At 34.3% G+C, this 18,712-nt stretch overlaps 1 protein-coding gene across 4 annotated transcripts in view; it reads right to left on the bottom strand.

Moving 5' to 3' along the window:
* Positions 1–18,712, bottom strand: part of LOC150094647 (uncharacterized) — a 628,041-nt gene that overhangs the window by 434,306 nt on the left and 175,023 nt on the right. For all 4 annotated transcript variants that reach the window (XM_090411495.1, XM_090411492.1, XM_090411494.1 and 1 more), the window contains exon 9: positions 5,982–6,102. In XM_090411495.1, the coding sequence (XP_090267621.1) occupies positions 5,982–6,102 (121 nt within the window). The remainder of the gene's footprint in view (positions 1–5,981; positions 6,103–18,712) is intronic.

An 18,712-nucleotide genomic window follows, 5' to 3' on the forward strand; every position in this document is an offset into this window, starting at 1 on the left:
GGACTGAATGGTATTTCATCATGGGTTTTGAGAGAATGTGCTAAAGAACTGAAAGCTCCTTTAACCTGGCTTTTCAATGCAAGTCTGGCTACAGGAAAGGTACCCAAGGAATGGAAGGAAGGTAAGATAGTGCCATTGCATAAGGATGGTAGCAGACCAGAAGTGTCTAATTATAAGACAGTTTGTGTGTCATCAGCAGTTGTTAAGGTCTCGGAGAAATTAGTGAGGGACTATATATACAGCATTGGGCAGATAAGGGCAATGCTATCTGTGAGAATCAACATGGCTTTGTTGAGGGGTGTTCTTGCTTAATTAATATGATTGCCTTTTATAATAAAGTGACATGAGCAGTTGATGAGGGAAAGGCATACACTGCCATTTTTTTTGCATTTTTCAAAGGCATTTGGCAGGGTGCCATATGATAAGCTGATATTTAAGTTACAGCACATGGGTTTAGATGTCAGGTTAGTCAACTGTATTCAGGATTGGCTGTCTAATGGGTATCAGAGAGTTGTGTATGATGGGGCAACATCAAGGAAGCAGAAGCTTACAAGTGGGGTTCTGCAGGGCTCAGTAATGGGACCTGTATTGTTTAAACTTTATATCAATGACATTTTCAATTTCAGTTGTTTGCAGATGATATGAAGCTGAGAAGGGTTATTAGTAATAGTATATGTGTGGCGGCCCTGCAAGAGGATTTGAATAAACTAGACAGATGGGCAAGTGAATGGCAGTATCATTTTAATGCAGCAAAATATAAAGTCTTGAAGTTTGGGATACATCGATGGGAAGCTGCATACTCGTTGGAGGAGCTGTACTGGAGGAAGTGAGGGGAAACGAGATCTGGAAGTGGTGAGCAATAAAAAACTAAAATACAAGGGACATATCGCAAAGGTGGTGAAGGTAACACAGAGGATTGCTGCAATACTGAGAAGGACACTGACCTGCAGAGAATAGAAGAGTTATCATTCCGTTGTATAAGACCCCACTTATACAACGACCAGCCTACACTTGGACTACTGTTCTAGTCAAATTTGGTCCCCAGGATTTGAAGGGGATAAATTAACTGTGGAAAGGGTACAGAGGCAGATAACAAAGATGGTTTCAGGACTGTACAATGTTAATTACGAGGATCAGCTGAGGGAATGTGGACTGCAGAGTTTGGTGCATAGAAGAAGGAGAGGTGATATGATTGAGACTTTTAAACTCTTGAAAGGCAGTTATAGGTGGACACTGAGGAGTTCTTTCATTTGGTGGAGCAGCAGGAAGGAACAATGACAAGGGGGCCATCCCTGAAAGTATGAAAGGAAGCTGTGAACAAGAAGGTGAGGGGTGGTTTCTTTGTGTGGAAGGTGGTGGAATTGTAGAATGCATTGCCCGATACAGTGGTGAAAGCAAGAATGGTCAATGGGGAGTTCTTTCATTTGGTGGAGCAGCAGGAAGGAACAATGACAAGGGGGCCATCCCTGAAAGTACGAAAGGAAGCTGTGTGCAAGAAGGTGAGGAGTGGTTTCTTTGTGTGGAAGGTGGTGGAATCGTAGAATGCATTGCCCGATAGAGTGGTGAAAGCAAGAATGGTCAATGAGTTCAAGGAGTAGTATGATAGACTAAGGACCTCCCACGATAAATCTCTTGACTCCATGGAGATCTGAATAATAATAATTTTTTCCAGAAAAAAATCACGGTGTCCTTGCCTTATTTTCTAATTCTGATTTGTCAATAGTCATCATGGTCATCGAAGAAACTGAAGATCATACTGCTCAGACCAAAAGTGGATGAAATACACTTGCTATTATTTAGTATATCAAAATATTTAGCAACTGTCTCTTCTGTAGAAAATTGAGATATCCTCCTCATTCGAGGATTTCATAGTCAAGAAAAAAAGGCATTTGGGTTAAACATTATAGCCCTCTGTTTATTAACATTCAACAAAAGATACTCTAGAAATCAGAAATCTTAATAGAATGAAATATGCTCTATCAAGGTGTATAGACTTTATATTGCTGAACTTCTCACCAGGATACATATAACAAAAAGGATCTAGGAGTGACAGAGAATAGCTTACTGAAGTTCAAGAACCTATCACAAAAGTTGTGAAAGCTACTCAGATAATTGCTGACATAATTCAGACACTGACTAGCAGGAATAAAAAAGCAATATCACCACTGTGTAAAGCACTGTATTGAGTCACATCTGGATTACTGTGCAGAGACCTAATACTGTGGATAAAGACTGTAGATAAATAAGTTAGCAATGAGAGTGAGGTCGTTAAAAAGACTGACACGAAAGATAAATGATGTGATGAGCAGTGGGAATTTTTCAAGAGTGATACACTGTTGTGAATTTAATATGTATGCATAGGGAAATCTTGGAGACATTTTTGGAGAGATTGGAAAAAAGAAGTAAGTGAGAGGCTTTGAGGCTTCTTTTGGACATTGGACAATGGGTAAAAACCAATATGAAGTCTAAGAATGTAAGTGGGCAAATTGGAGAGCAAGAGACTATAGGTGTAGATACAGAAGCAAGTGAGTGACAATGAGAAAAATGGTGTTATGAGACTAATTGCAAGAAGAGAGTGCTATGAATGGTATGACAGCAAGCATCAGTAATAATGAGAAAGTAATTCAAGATCTGAAAGTAGAGCTAATGAAAACGAAGTAAGAGATGAACATTTGCAGAGTGAAATGAAGAGAATTGTAGATAAGCATGGAAAAGTGAGGATCTAAATCTAGATAAATCAGAGCTAAATAAATATGGTTATGTGAAACTCCCAAAATTTGGGAAATAATAATTCTTAGACTTCCTCCTAAACAGCCAAGACGTGCTAATAGCACCTATAGAGGACTTCCCTCTTCCTAACACAAAAACTCATCTTATTTGTGTTTTTCCATGTAAGTTATTACAATTTGTATATTGAATCCAAGATGATGACTATGTTACAGGACAAAATGTAGGAATTAATCAAAAATATTCTTCTGTTTAAAGAATGATGGTACAGGAAGATTAGAAAGCGATGCAATATTGTTTGAGGTACTTATGGTGAAGAATCAATACCTTTACTGGTATTGATTTAGTCTTACATTTTATATCAAATATCTTTAATGGTATTTGATGTAAGACCAATTTCCTCTAGAATCATCTCAGTAATATTCAAAGCAAAAGAAAAAGGAATATATATATATATATAAATAATAGAAGTTTATGCCCCAGACCAATCACATGAAGATGAGGAATATAGTCAATTTCTTGAACAACTGCAAGAAGAAATCAGTCAAACAAGTACAAGAGATATATATTGATTATTATGAAAGATTTTAATGCAAAGATTGGTCAGTACTCTGAAGATAAAGCAGAAGTAATGGGAAAATTTGGTCATGGAGAGATGAATGAGAGAGGAGAGGACTTTATTATTTTTTGCAAAATAAATCAACTGTTAATCACAAATACCTTATTCTACTACAGGCCACAGCACAAATACAGCTGGACGTCACCAAAATGAAATCAAAAACTCTATAGACTGTATAATCGTTAATAAGAAATGGAAACATTCATTCCAAAATGTCAAAACATTAAAAAAGATTGACATGGATACAGACCATGAACTACTATCAGCCAAACTCAGCCAAACTAAAAATCAGTTTCAAAAGAAAGAGAATAAACCAGCAAAAAACAAAAGAAGATAGACATCTTAAAACTCAAAGACAGCTTGACCAGATCTAACTATCAGATAACATTGAAAGAAAAATTAAATAATATTGCTTTAGATACAGTCTCGGAGTATTGGGGGGGGGGGGCAAAGAAATTATTAAAGAAACAGCAATAAAACAACTGTGCTACCACAGACAAGAGTAAATAAAGATTGTTGGCTTACACCAGAGATTTTGGACGTATGGGAGAGAAAAAAGAATATAATGAAGAAAATAGAATATTATACAAAAATTTTTAAAAAGAAATAGATAAAAAATTCAGATTAGCAAAAAGCACATGTTTAGAAGGAAAAACAGGAATGTGTGAAGAAGCATACAAAAAACATGACCATTTATGAAATAGTTAAAGAGATAACTAGAACTAGAACACCCAACCCAGTTTCAATACTGCAAAAGGATGGAACCACAACAAGTAGCAGGTGAAACAATAAAAGAAATATGGACTAATCATTTTATAGAAACATGCCCAGCTGAAGAAAACATAGATCAAGACACCTTCAACCCAGAAGAAACTTCTGACACAAAAGACATCCTAAATTAATAAATACATAGAGCAATCAAACAAATGAAAAATGCTATTGCACCAGGCATAGACAATATTCAAAAAGAACTTCTGGAAAAAGGGGGAGAAAGCATAATAAATGATCTAAGGAAACAGTTCAACAAAATACTCAATGAAGGAAATTTAACAACAGAATGGAGAATAGGCCAGATCATACCCATCCACAAAAAAGGAGATGTCAGATCCTGTACTAACTATAAACCTATCACCCTTCTAAGTCACTGCTATAAAATATTTATTAGGATTCTTCAAAACAGAGTTAAATATTCCTATGAAGAACAGATGGAAGAAGAGCAAATGGGATTTAGAAATAGGAGAAGCACAATAGATGCATTTTCATATTAAACAGATTAGTAGATCTTATGAGAGACATAAATAAAAAAAAAAAAAAACTCTATTGCTGTTTTATTGACTTCAAACAAACTTTTGACCCAATAAACAGAAGCAAACTCAATAAAATTCTAGAAAATAGAGGGTTCGACAAATACCTTAAATTATATCAAGAATTACTATTCAGAAAAACAAGCAGTAGTAAAATACAAAAACACAGAAACAGATCAAATAGCAATTAAAAAAGGAGTTATGGAAGGTTGTCCATTGTCACCATATTTATTCAACTTGTACCTAAAAAAGTAAAAAACTCTGTTGCTGTTTTATTGACTTCAAACAAATTTTTGACCCAATAAAGAGAAGCAAACCCAATAAAATTCTAGAAAATAGAGGGTTCGACAAATACCTATTAAATTGAATAGGTATTCAATAATCAAGATGAAGGACTACAGATGTGTGAAGGGATAACTGTAAATGGAAGAAATATAACACATTTAAAGTATGCTGACGACATATCACTACAGACATCCAAGAAAATCAGAAAATATCCTGATCAAGCTGCATCAAACAAGTAACAAATATGATACAAAAATCATATTTTTGTATCATATCTGTAAAATCAATTTTAGTAAAACAAAACTAATGGTAATAGGAAGAAAAAGGGAAGCAATCCAAATGAAAATATGAAACAATAATATAGAACAAATAAAGCAATTCAATTATCTAGGATCAATGATCACTGATGATCCAGACTATTTTGAAACCATAAAACACAGAATTAATAATGGATGGATAACAATGGAACAATAAAAGATTAAGCAAAGATATATAAAACAATGACAATTCCCACAGTACTCTATGGCTCAGAATGCTGGATCTTAAGAAAAAAATCAGAAAAGAACTTAACTTAAAAGAAATAATAATCACAGCACTAAAAAAGAGCCCAACTAAGCTGGTTTGGACATGTTTCAAGAATGAACCCAGAAAGACTACCAAACATATTATTAAATGGTAGAATTGAAGAACATCTCAGCAGGGGAAGACCAAGAAAGAAATGGATTGACAACATTAAAGAATGCACCCATTTTAACTCCATAATAGAACTACATAAAAAGACAGCAGACCGAAAGAAATGGCAAAAATTCGTCTTTGAGGAATTCAACCCATCATGAGTGGAAGAGAAGATGATGATTCTGGCCACCCACACACACATACAGTGGCTGATACTATGATTAAGCTCATTCATGAAAAAGCAAATACTTAATGTATTATGAAATATTCAGACAGTTATATTTTAAGAGATTAAACAGTCTTAAATTCCTCAATGTTTCTATTAGTAATATTAATAAAACTGGGAAGATATCAGTATTAAAATAACTCACTTCAACTCTTTAATGGCAATTTTTATTGAATTTTCAATTAATTCTCCTTCTTCAGCATAACAAGATGAAATGGGAACTGCTATCAGAATTCCACTTTCAAGAGCTAGTGCATCTCTGTGAGCTAATTAAAATAAGCAATACAATTCATTATTCAAAAGATTTTAATATAAACATAAATGATTCATGAACCCCTTTATTCACTACTGATTAAAAATGTAAATATGGTAAATAATTAAGAATTTTGAATTCGTTAAGAATCAAGACAAAACAGTTTTAAAAAATTCAAACAAAATAAAATAAAATCTCATTTTAAGAGAATTTTAAGAATTTCAAATTTCATTTTAAAGAAATTTTAAGAAAAAATCAATGGATTACAATAGAATTTCTAACATCCCTCATGAACATCAGAAACACTAGCAATATATGTAAGATGCTCAGTCATCCAAATAAATTTTCATTAAACAGTACAACAAATAAGAATAATAATAAAAATAGGAAATGAGCATTTTTATATAATGAAAAATGTGGTGAATTCATCACTAAAAACACATGTATAACCACAGTGATTAGTTTTAATACGTAAATATTTCATCCCAAGTATCTTGGGACATCATCAGTACAGTAATTCAAACAATACTAGGAATAACATACAGTTAGGGCGCATGATTACAATGGAATCTCAATATGCATGCAGTAATGTGTTATAGAATTAAATTAAAATATAACTGAAAAAAATAAATAAAAAAAATTTTATTTAAACATGAATGTCTATATAAAGAAAGTGCTGAAGCCCTACTACACAGACCAAATTTAAACCGCAACGACGTTCTTATTATTCCTAAAGTATGGGAAATTGTCATACAAAATTGTGTAAAATAGTCTCTTTATTTATGTTCTTTTTTTTTCAATTATATTTTAATTTACTTCTATAACAAGTTACTGCATGCATATTGAGATTCCACTGTAATCATGCGCTGTATGTTATTCCTAGTATTGTTTGAATTACTGTACTGATGACGTCCCAAAATACTTGGGATGAAATATTTACATATTAAAACTAATAACTGTGGTTATACGTGTGTTTTTAGTGAGGAAATGAGTATTAGCACTACAAGACTGCAACAGGTTTACTAGATACACTGATGTTCATTAATTACACATACCATTTAAAAAAAAAAAACAGTTAATATACAGCTAGAGCTAACATTGCTCATATCTGCAGAGCAATGAGATATACCAAATTTGTTATTTATAAATATCAGAAGAAAAGAATAAAATTCTATTCATTACAAAGCAACAAACACAAACACACTTCATAATGCATCAGCAACTGACACTTATGACAAAAGAGGAGGTGACGGAAAGAGAATAGCACATTATACTGCTCTATACTGCTGCAAGTTTATAAATGCAAATGTCAATAGTCAACTGGACTATTGTGTTCAGATATGGTCATCAGGTTTTGAAGGAGATAAATTAACCGTGGAAAAAATGCAGAAGTAGATAACAATAATATCAGGACTATACATTAATTATAGGGATAGAGAGAATGTGGACTGTAAAGTTTGATAGATAGAAGGAGAGGTAACATGATTGAGACATTTAAACTGTAGAGATGTATTTATATTTATATATGTAGAGATTTAACTGTATAGATGTAGTTATAGGATTGACACCAGAGAGTTCTTTCATATGGTAGAACAAGGAGAAAGGGCAAGGGCCACCTCCAGGAAGTTGTAAAAGGAAGTCATGAGCAAGAGGATGAGGAGTGGAGTAGTTGTACCATGGAATACAATGCCTGATAGGGTAGTGAGAGTATAAACTATGAATGAGTTTAAGGAGTTGTATGACAGACTCTGTGTTGTCTAGGATAGACTTCCAACAATATGTCTTGTGACTCCATGGAGGGTCTGAATAATAATAAGAAGAAGAATATTAAAATCTTCCTAACACAAAGTTTGAACTCTGTTATTCTTCCCAAACTTACAATTAGTGGGTACTGTTTTATTATATTAAAACATATATGCATAGTAAAAATTATACAAATATTTATTCATAGCTTAGCATCAAATATTTTGGAAAGAAAAACTCTGGTTTATAACTCTAGTAAGAAACACAGTAAGAACATATAAAAAGCTACTAAACGTTCAGAGCAAGTGCAACATCCAGATGATGTGCCTAACAGACTGGAATATTTTCAAGTCCTTTTACAAACAAATTGCCACTGTTATTTTTATTGTGATGGCATGCCTCACCCATTGGCATAGTCTATCCATGCCAAAAGTGAAGGGAAATACTGATCCTAGCCACTATAATTATTTTAATTTTTTTAAAAATACACAAGTGTTATGCCTAATCTGTCAGTTACATCATCTGATATGTTGCACATAACTTGAACAACTACCTAACTGTTAGACATTCTTGCCTTGTTTCAAGCACATAGTCTCTGTATCACTGAGGATGGAATGAGTTATTTCTTTTGAAACATTTAATGATTAAGTTAAAAAATTAAATAATTATGCTTTTTTTTTTACTATTATTATTTAAAAAGAACTCTGGGGAGTCAGAAACTCATTCAGGGAGGTCATACTATTCACACCAGCTCTCATACCTGTACTTGAATTTATTTATGCTACTTGCACACACAACATCCAAAAGCAATCCATTCCAATTACACACTACTCTATGAAAGAAAAATCTAGCCATAACCCATTTATTCTCAGCTTCCATGGATGCCCTTGATTTCTTTCCCCATCCTCATAAAATGAAAAATTCCATTCTACTGAAATTCTGCATAGCCCTTTCAGAAGTTTGTAAGCCTCGATCATATTACTCCTCTTTCTCCTATTTGCTAGTGTCTGCAACGTGCAAATTCTCAATCTGTCTTCATAATCAGCATTCCACAATCCTGACATCATTTTTTGACACTCTGCTTTGCACTCTCTCTCTCTCTCTCTCCACTGTATCAGAATCACCATAGACACCAGGAGACTAGACTTGTGTGCAAAGTACAAGTGATGTATTATCAAGGCCTCATAAAGAGGCAAAATGACTTCCTTAGCTTTACATGTCAAGGCTCGTTTCAGCATTGTCATTATTCTCTGAGTTGTATTTGCAATTTTTAACTGTTAGACATTCTTGCCTTGTTTCAAGCACATAGTCTCTGTATCACTGAGGATGGAATGAGTTATTTCTTTTGAAACATTTAATGATTAAGTTAAAAAATTAAATAATTATGCTTTTTTTTTACTATTATTATTTAAAAAGAACTCTGGGGAGTCAGAAACTCATTCAGGGAGGTCATACTATTCACACCAGCTCTCATACCTGTACTTGAATTTATTTATGCTACTTGCACACACAACATCCAAAAGCAATCCATTCCAATTACACACTACTCTATGAAAGAAAAATCTAGCCATAACCCATTTATTCTCAGCTTCCATGGATGCCCTTGATTTCTTTCCCCATCCTCATAAAATGAAAAATTCCATTCTACTGAAATTCTGCATAGCCCTTTCAGAAGTTTGTAAGCCTCGATCATATTACTCCTCTTTCTCCTATTTGCTAGTGTCTGCAACGTGCAAATTCTCAATCTGTCTTCATAATCAGCATTCCACAATCCTGACATCATTTTTTGACACTCTGCTTTGCACTCTCTCTCTCTCTCTCTCCACTGTATCAGAATCACCATAGACACCAGGAGACTAGACTTGTGTGCAAAGTACAAGTGATGTATTATCAAGGCCTCATAAAGAGGCAAAATGACTTCCTTAGCTTTACATGTCAAGGCTCGTTTCAGCATTGTCATTATTCTCTGAGTTGTATTTGCAATTTTTGCTATATGATCCTTAAACTTCAATTTCCTGTCTACTAAAACTCCAAATACATTTTGGAAAATTATGGAGACAACTACTACCGTGTTTGAGTAAAACTTTAGTTTAATATAAACCAAAATCCACATTTGACATTTCGACCTTTATATCAAGGTCATCTTCTGGAGCATATATACTATATACAGATAAACAAGCTGCACTACAATCTACATGGTTTGTTCAAGTTACTGACCAACCATTACAACAATTATTGGCCTAACCTCTGGTGAAAAAAAAAACAACAACAACTTACTACATCAACACTAGAGTCCTATTATTAATATTATCTATTGGTTGTAAAATTACATTGGGAGCAACAACAAGTCTATATATATATTAACACCATGATTATAAATATAAATTCCAACCAGTTGGTATGGAATGGTTTCCAATACCAGCTGAAGGTTGCTTAGAGTCCTGAAGTATGCTGGATACTAAATATTAAGTAGGCTGAATGTGTGCCATCCAGATTCTTGGAATTTTCATGCCACCATTATTGTTGATATTTGGGTGGTTTATCAAATTTCGCAGGCTTCCTTAAATTTTCTTTCATACCAGGTTTTTGTATGGTGTAAAGAGCAGATACTTTTCCAGTCGATTTGGTATAAGGTGTTGAGAGCAAGATCTGAGAGCCTGCTTCACCAAAATGGTTAAATTTAATGTGTCTTATGTGTTCTTTCTTACATATAGGGATTGTACATCCTGTTTCACTAATGTACGGTAAGTTACAGGTGCAGTGGATGCAATAAACTCCAGGATGTGCCAATGGGAGGAGAGGATCCTTAGAGGAGTTGAATATGTTTTTAAGAAAGGAAAAGGAAGGAACCTAAAAGAAAAGTAAAACTCCAAAGATCCCTAGCCACATCAGTTTCTTCAAACATAATCCCACCAATAAAATAAGACACTGAATATCTAATCATACTAAGGTGCATGACCTTACATTTATTAACAATTAAAATGACAGCCATTTTCACATGCCCACAATTTCAGCCTATTCAAATTATTCTGCAAGTACTGCATATCAGCAGCACTCCTGATTACCCTACCTATCTTTGCATTATCAGCAAATAACTGTATGTCGCATGTCAAATCCTTCCCAATGTTATTAATGTAGAGATTGAATAACAATGGACCAAGGACTGATCCTTGAGGCACCCCACTGGTTACCATGAACCTTGCAGACTCATACCCACCCACCCCATATATGACTTTTTGATATCTGTCAGTCAGCCATCCTCTTATCCATGCCAGCAGTCTATAATTCAATCCCATATTCTCTAATTTATGCAACAGAACTATTTGACAGAATACAGTATCCATTTGACACTGATTGGTCAATAGTTAAATACATCAGTCTTTGCACCACCCTAGTGCAATGGAAGTACCATATATTTCTTCCACTCCTGTGGAATCTTCCCTTATCTGAGACTCAAATTATATAGCCTGGTCAAAGGAATAGCCAGTTCAGCTGAAGACTCCTTTAGCACCCATGGTGTTATTCCATCAGTTCCTATTGCAGAATTCTTATTCAATTTGTGCATCAGCTCTAGTACTTCCTCCTCATTCACATGAGTTTCCTCATATAGTAAAGAGGTAGCGATGAGGTCAATGTTGAATATACCAGGTTTTAGTATAGCTTTTAGCAAAATGACTGTTCATTAGTTGAACAATCACTTCTGCATCAGTCACCTGCATACGATCTGAATTCAGTTCAGTTATACTTTCAAATTCATTCTTTCTTTTACTTGCAGCATATGGACAGAATTCTTGTGGGTTGTCTTTAGCATGCATAGCCAGTTTTTTTTCATACTCAGACTTAGGTTTCCGTACAACACTTGTGACTCGTTTAGCCTGATGTTTATAATTATAATAACGGACATCATCCTTAAGCATACGATATTCCTTTCACATCATCCTTTTCTTATGAATCTCATGCCTAATTACATTGCACATCCATTCCACTTGTTGGATTCTGAATATATAGAGATTTGAGTAATTAATATTTACTTCAGAATCCAACATGATCTTCCATCACATAAGCTGGACTTGTAATTATGATTTAATATAAATCGCTTGTTTATAAATTAATATTCATGTAACTACCTTTAAGTTCTATTAATAATTAATTAATTAATCAAGGATGTATAATAATAGTGAAAGGACTCTGTATTAAAATATTATTGAGTTTATTTTATTTTTTGCTATGTTAATATTATAAGAAATTGTATTCAACATTTTAACTGCATATTAATTGAAATGTAAATATTCCTTATTTGTTCCTGTATGTAGAGATATAACGTTCTGCAATGCCTCAGTTTTATTATATTTTGTTTTAGTTGTCATGGAGACGTATGTAAGATAGCGAGCGCGAATTTAGAACAGAGCGTGGCAGATCGGTATTGAAGGGCTGGAAAGGATTTTAGTAGAAGGGAGCACGAGAATAATTTTGGTGGGAAGAAAGGATATATAAGCGAAGAAGAGAGAGAGAGAGAAAACGATTCATTCAGGGGAATCAGAGTGAGATAACAGCGAGTCGGCAATTCAGTCAAGTAGCTCACTAAGGTCTACTAGTCGAGGAGCGAGTTAGCTAGTAAGTTGCAGAATGACAAATAAAGCAACGGAAGATAGCAAAGTAGCAACTGGATGACTAGCGATAATTTTGTTGGGATTTTGACTCAGGACTGACCTTTCTAGGGAACACAGAAACTTGAAGAATAGCACGGAGTAACTAAGAGAATAAGTAGAGGCAGCAAGGTTAAATTTAAACGATAGCTATGCTAAGAAATATAGTGCCTAAAAGATTAATTAAATGCTGGAAGAATAGACAACTGTGCATAAAAACTTCAAGTTAAAGAATTACTGCATGTTACCTTAGTTCATGAGTTATTAGTAGAATACTGAATTAATCAAGTGATGTCAAGGATAGTACAAGCATTTTGCTCCAAGCAAGAACAACCTTTTAACTATGTGAATTGCGACCATTAATTTATTCAGTTATTACTAAGAGGATTTGTTTTGTTTTAATGAGTGCTGTTAATTGTTTTAAGTGAATACAGTTATAAAAGGTGTCCATACATAAGTAGATGAACAAGGAGGTAAGAATTAACCAACTTTGTTACTCCTATGCAGAGAAATGTGTGTGTGTTTCTTCCTAAAATATCCCTACATTAACAGTAACTTTTGCAGAGAATAGTTAGAGTGTGAATTTAAGAGTGTATACTTGTGAAGAAGCGTTGCCGCCCTTATATTGTATTTGAAACTTAAGTAACTATAAGATATTAATGTAGTTGGTTACTAAGGGCGGCAACTTATGACGTTGAACTTTTTCAAATGGTTAATTGAATTTTGTGAAAGCTGTATTTCAGACAACAGATTAACCATTACCTGAAATTATATGACTATATTACCAGATGAGCTAAAATGTTTGTAATACCTTATTCAGTGATTTAAACTAACGTGTATGATTTGTAAGCCTATATTAAATGTTTGTTTTGTTGATCTAAAGTTATACTTTGCCTGAATCTCTTTTTACTGCACCATTCATAAAATAATCGAACCAAAGTGGTTGAATTAAGTAAGTTAAGTAAACTCGGCCTGTATACATAATAACAACACATAAAAGGGAAATAGTCGAGAGTTGGTTTTACTTTCATTTTTTGACTAATTTAGATATAGAGTGGTGCAGTCAATAAATACAAATTTTCTCTATATTTGGATTAGAAATCAACTAGCAGCTTATTTTTTTTGTTTAAGAACATCGTAGTGACAAATTGACGGATCCAAGGTATAGGTTAAGACGAATTAGGATCCAACACACTCCTATTCTATTTATTCTTCAAACTCTAGGGATGCATTCTGATATCACATCATTCAAGTATTTTTTAAACACTTCCCATGCACTGATTACCTTCCCAACCAACAACTGATACCATGGTACACAACCTAGCATAGACCCTCAGGTATTCCTGCTCTGTAGTTCAGCATGTAACCTTTTCTGAATGGAACATTCATAAACTTAGCTACTTTCCAAGTGAGTGGTGCATAATCACTGTCAGCTACTGGGTGCAGAATAGTTACGTCTTTAAATGAAGCCTCCTCTGACACCATAATCAGATCAACACTCTTTGATCATGAGTTTGTTCTGTCACATGCTGCTTGAGGAAATTGTCTTGCATCAGCTCAATAAATTCAATTTCATTCTTCTCATGTGATTTCATAGATAATCAATCAATAGGATAACTTTAAAGTCCCCCATTATGATTACTCTTTTCTTTTCGCACCCATCGTATTTATTTGGTGATTCATTTCTTCGTCGCTAGCAACTGATCTACCAGGTCTGTAACAACACCCCCATTATGTATTTAATCTTGTTAGACTCCACCTCACACCAGATGGCTTCAAACTCATTACCAAATGAAAAACGGTTACTATTACTGCAGCCATAGGTCTCAACTCTAACTGGATTGAAATCATCTGATAGCAAAGGTTGGTCGATTGGTAGAGCCTCTGCTACTAATGGCTCAGTTAAGTAAGTTTGAGCGCGGTTAGTAGTTGGAAGGGGGCCGATCGATCGATGCTGTCGGCACACTCTCCCTCGATGAGTCTTTGGACTCCCTGGAGGTGTCAAAATAATAATTTTTTTTTTTTTTTTTTTTTTTTTTTTTTTTTAAACATTTTATTATGTCTCAGTATAAATTACATACAATAATAATATTTACAATATTTAAAATAAGGTTTATACAGAATTTTTGAATTTAGAATATAATAATAATAATTTTTTTTTTTTTTTTATAAACGACTTATTTGTTTTTGTTTTTACAATGAAAGTGATAAGGTTTACTATCACACAGAGTATCTGCACACACACAATGAAAAACATATTATCTTTTTTGTACAGTACGAAAATTTGATATACAAAATGCAGTGTACATTTTATAAATATGAGTATACATTTTTTTTTTAAACTAGCTAAATATGGATTGGCATCAATGTGCACTCAATTCACGATACAATGCAGTAATGCAGCGTACACTCACAATTCAATAGTAATAATAATACTTTTTTTTTTTTACATTTCATTATGTCTCATTATAAGTTACATACAATAATAATATTTACAGTATTTACAATATGGATTATATACATTTTTTTTTTTTTTTTTTTTTTTTTTTTTTTTTTTTTATGTCTCAGACGAATTGCATACATAGTTGCTGTAGTAATTATATGTATATAATATTTATAACGCATTACAAGTGTATAACAGATACTTGCAAGTTAGTAATTTTCTTCCTCGAAGCTTAGCAGAGCTTATCTGAGGAAGATAATAGATGACAGAGGGTGGTGGTTTTATGGTTGTGTTCCTATAGTGGTCACAAGCCAGGTGTTGATTTTACTGTTTGTTGGTACATGCTTAAGACTTCGACTGCTATTACAGTTTAACTTTTTTTTTTTTTTTTGTGAAAATAGGGTTGGATTTAGACATGGTGTGTTTGTTGCTTTGTGTTCTTGTAGTGATAGTTTTTGGAGAGGGGGGGTTGTCATAGGTTTTTTTGTGTGTGTGTGTGTGTGTGTGTGTGGTGGGGGAGAGAGAAACAGGAATTGCTCTAATTTTCATTCTCACTATAATATTTATATAGTGCCTGTTTCAGCTCTCTGTATGTTCCTAGGTTTCTGTTGTTGAATGGCAGTTTGTTTATCATGTCAGGTACGTAGAAGTTTCGGGTGGCTTTGCCGTGGTGATTGTTGTACTTATATGTTATGTAGTTTGTTGACTGTGGTCTTGTTATTTGATATGTTGTTCTGGTTACTCTATATGTTGGACTGTAGTAGTGTTTTAACATGACTGTGTAGTGGCGTAATTGTTTCACCTTAAATATTTTGTGTTTTGTCCGTGCTTCGTGCATAAGAGTGGGTTGTTCCCAGAATATCAGTTTTATCATTTTATCTTGCAACCATTGTAGCCTGTTAAGTCTGTAGTCTGCGCAGAATGCGTATGATGTGATTGCATATCTTAAAATGTTTTCACATAATGCTTTATAGATTAGTATTTTTATGTGGGTTGGGGCAATGTCTTTTAATCTGTATAGTTTGCTTGCTATTATCCTAAGCTTGGTATGTAGGTAGTTTGTATGGCTATTCCAACTTTGATCTGCATCGAAGTGAAGTCCAAGGTAGCGTGTTGTTTTCACCTGTGTGATGGTTGTGATTTTAGGTTCTGCACTTTGTGTATAGGAGGATGAATGTTTGATAGTGAGATATTTTGTTTCTATGGGCAGGGTTTGGGGGTTTTTGAATATCATTAGCTTTGTTTTTCCAGGGTTTATATATATGCCGTTTTCGGTTAACCAGTTAGTGATTTGATTGATGTCGTGTTGCATATTTTTGTAAGCGATATTTGCAGTGTTGTGAATGGATACTATGGCAGTGTCGTCTGCATACTGGAAGATTTTACTTTTTAGGGGGAGTTGGCTTATGTCGTGTGTGTATAAGTTAAATAGAATGGGAGATAGGACAGCTCCTTGCGGTACACCACAGGTTACTTGTACCTCTTTGCTGTGTGCTGATCCTATACGTGTGATGTGCTTTCTGTTTTTCGTGTATGCTTTAAACCACTGGAGTAGACGACCTCCAATTCCGATATGGGTAAGTTTCGTTAACAAGGTTTTATGTGTTAGTGTGTCAAATGCTTTTGTTAGGTCAATGAATACCACTAATGTTATTCTGTTTTTATCCAATGCAGAGTTTATTAGATCTGTGAAATCTTCCAGGAGTGTTGCTGTTCCTTTATTTTTTTGAAAGCCATATTGTGTTTTGGGTATGATTTGAAATTTTTCAACGTATGTGGAGAGTTTCTGATGTACAATGCGCTCCATGATTTGGTTGATTACAGGCAGCGTGGCGATAGGTCTGTAATTACTTATTATGTTTCTTTTTCCCTGTTTGTGTATGGGTGTGATTAGTGCAGTCTTCAGTGTTTCAGGTATGTGTCCCGTTTCGAAGATTTTATTTAACAGTTTTTGTATAACTGGGAGTAGGTCGGTTGAGTGTTTCTTGATGTCTTTTGGTCTGATTCCGTCTATCCCCGGTCCTTTGTTAGGATTAATTTGTTGAATTGCCAGTGATAGTTCTTCTTTTGTTACTGTGGGGAACCACATCGACTGGGTTGCTCGTGGACCTAGTGGAGAATGTTCGTGTGTGTGAGGAAAGGTTGTTTCTTGTAGCTTTTGGACAGAGTTCACGAAGTGCTGATTAAAGTTGTTTGCCAACTGTTTGAGGGATTTGGGGTCGCAGGCAAAGCTGTGTTTTATTGTTTCTGTGGCAGTGGTTCTGTGTATATTGTCCAGCATTTCATTAATCAGGTGCCAGGTTTCCTTTATGTCGTTCTGTGCTGTTGTTAATTTGTTGCTGTAATAGTTTCTTTTTGCCGTTCGAATCTGGGTTGTTAGGAGATTCCGTTTTAATAATAATATATATAATAATAATAATAATAATAATAATAATAATAATAATTAGCAGCATGCCTCTTCTCTCCTCTCTATCCTAGCTAAAAATTCTGTACCCTTTACACTCGATACCAGTATCTGCTTCTGATAGTCAGATCTCACTAATGCCTACAATATGAGGTCCCAATATATTAACCAAGGTAACAAACTCTACTCCTTTGTTTCTAATACTCCCAGCATTTGTGTATACAGACATAATAAATTATCTGCACCCTCTTTTGTATACACTTGTCTGTGGTCTGTATGACACAGTTCGACTACTTGAAGATCTCTGTTCTTATCTAATTCCTTACTTATTCAGAAATCTTTACACATGCTTGAGAGGTCCAAACGTGATGAACACAGAATCATTTGCTCTTCATAATCATTTCCATAATAATAACTATTCCCATCACTAACACAGTCATCTAATATTGTCATTCTTACAGATTGTCACGATTCCTCCCCTCAGAATTAATTTTCCCTGAATCTCTGTGTTAGGTGTTATGTCAATTAATAATTTTTCAAGACTCCTGATGCCAAATGCATTCAACTGTAGACTGTCCCTCTTATACAATCCAATTTTCCCTACAATGCATGTGTTTTCCTCTACGTTTAAACCATGTAAAGCTCATCATTGATGTGCAAGCATGTATGTCCAGAATATCAGGTAAACTGTAGTTATGGATATTAGCTGCTAATCATCCTACTAAATTTTGGTTATTATTATTATTACGGACCTTCATGGAGCCATAAGACAAAGTGCAAGAGGTCTACTTTAGACAACACAGTCTGTCATATCACTCCTTAAAGGTACCTACTGTTTGCACTCTCAGAGGGAATGTATTCCATGCTCCTACTTTGCATGCAAAAAGCTGATTTCTTACTTTCTTATATATGAGGGTGGTCTGAAAAGTTGTTCACGACCTAACAATGAAAAAACAAATTTATGATTTCAAAATTATTTTTATTTTTCAACATAATCTCCCTTAAGACTAATATATTTATTCCAGTGATGCTCCAGCACCATTATCCGGTCACTGTAGTGGATCTCAGTAAGATCTGAAAAATACCCCTCTACAGCTGCAATCACCTCTTGATTTGAAGAAAAATGCTGACCAGCGAGGAAGAGTTTTAGTTTTGGGAAAAGATAGACGTCAGAGGGAGCGAAATCTGGGGAATAGGATGGATGTACCAACAATTCATAGTGCAGATCCTTAATTTTTCCATTGCCAAAACACCTTTGTCAGCAGGTGCATTGTCCTGATGAAAAATTTTTTTTCCCCTGCAAACTGAGTCTTTTCTCATTAATTTTTTGTCTACTCTGCTTAAAAGATCGGAATAATATTTTCCGGTTATTGTTTTACCCTTTTCG

Source organism: Typopeltis vanoorti, chromosome 21, assembly GCF_054136105.1.
Source record: "Typopeltis vanoorti isolate ZY-2024b chromosome 21, IOZ_Tvanoo_1.0, whole genome shotgun sequence".
NCBI lineage: Eukaryota > Metazoa > Arthropoda > Arachnida > Uropygi > Thelyphonidae > Typopeltis > Typopeltis vanoorti.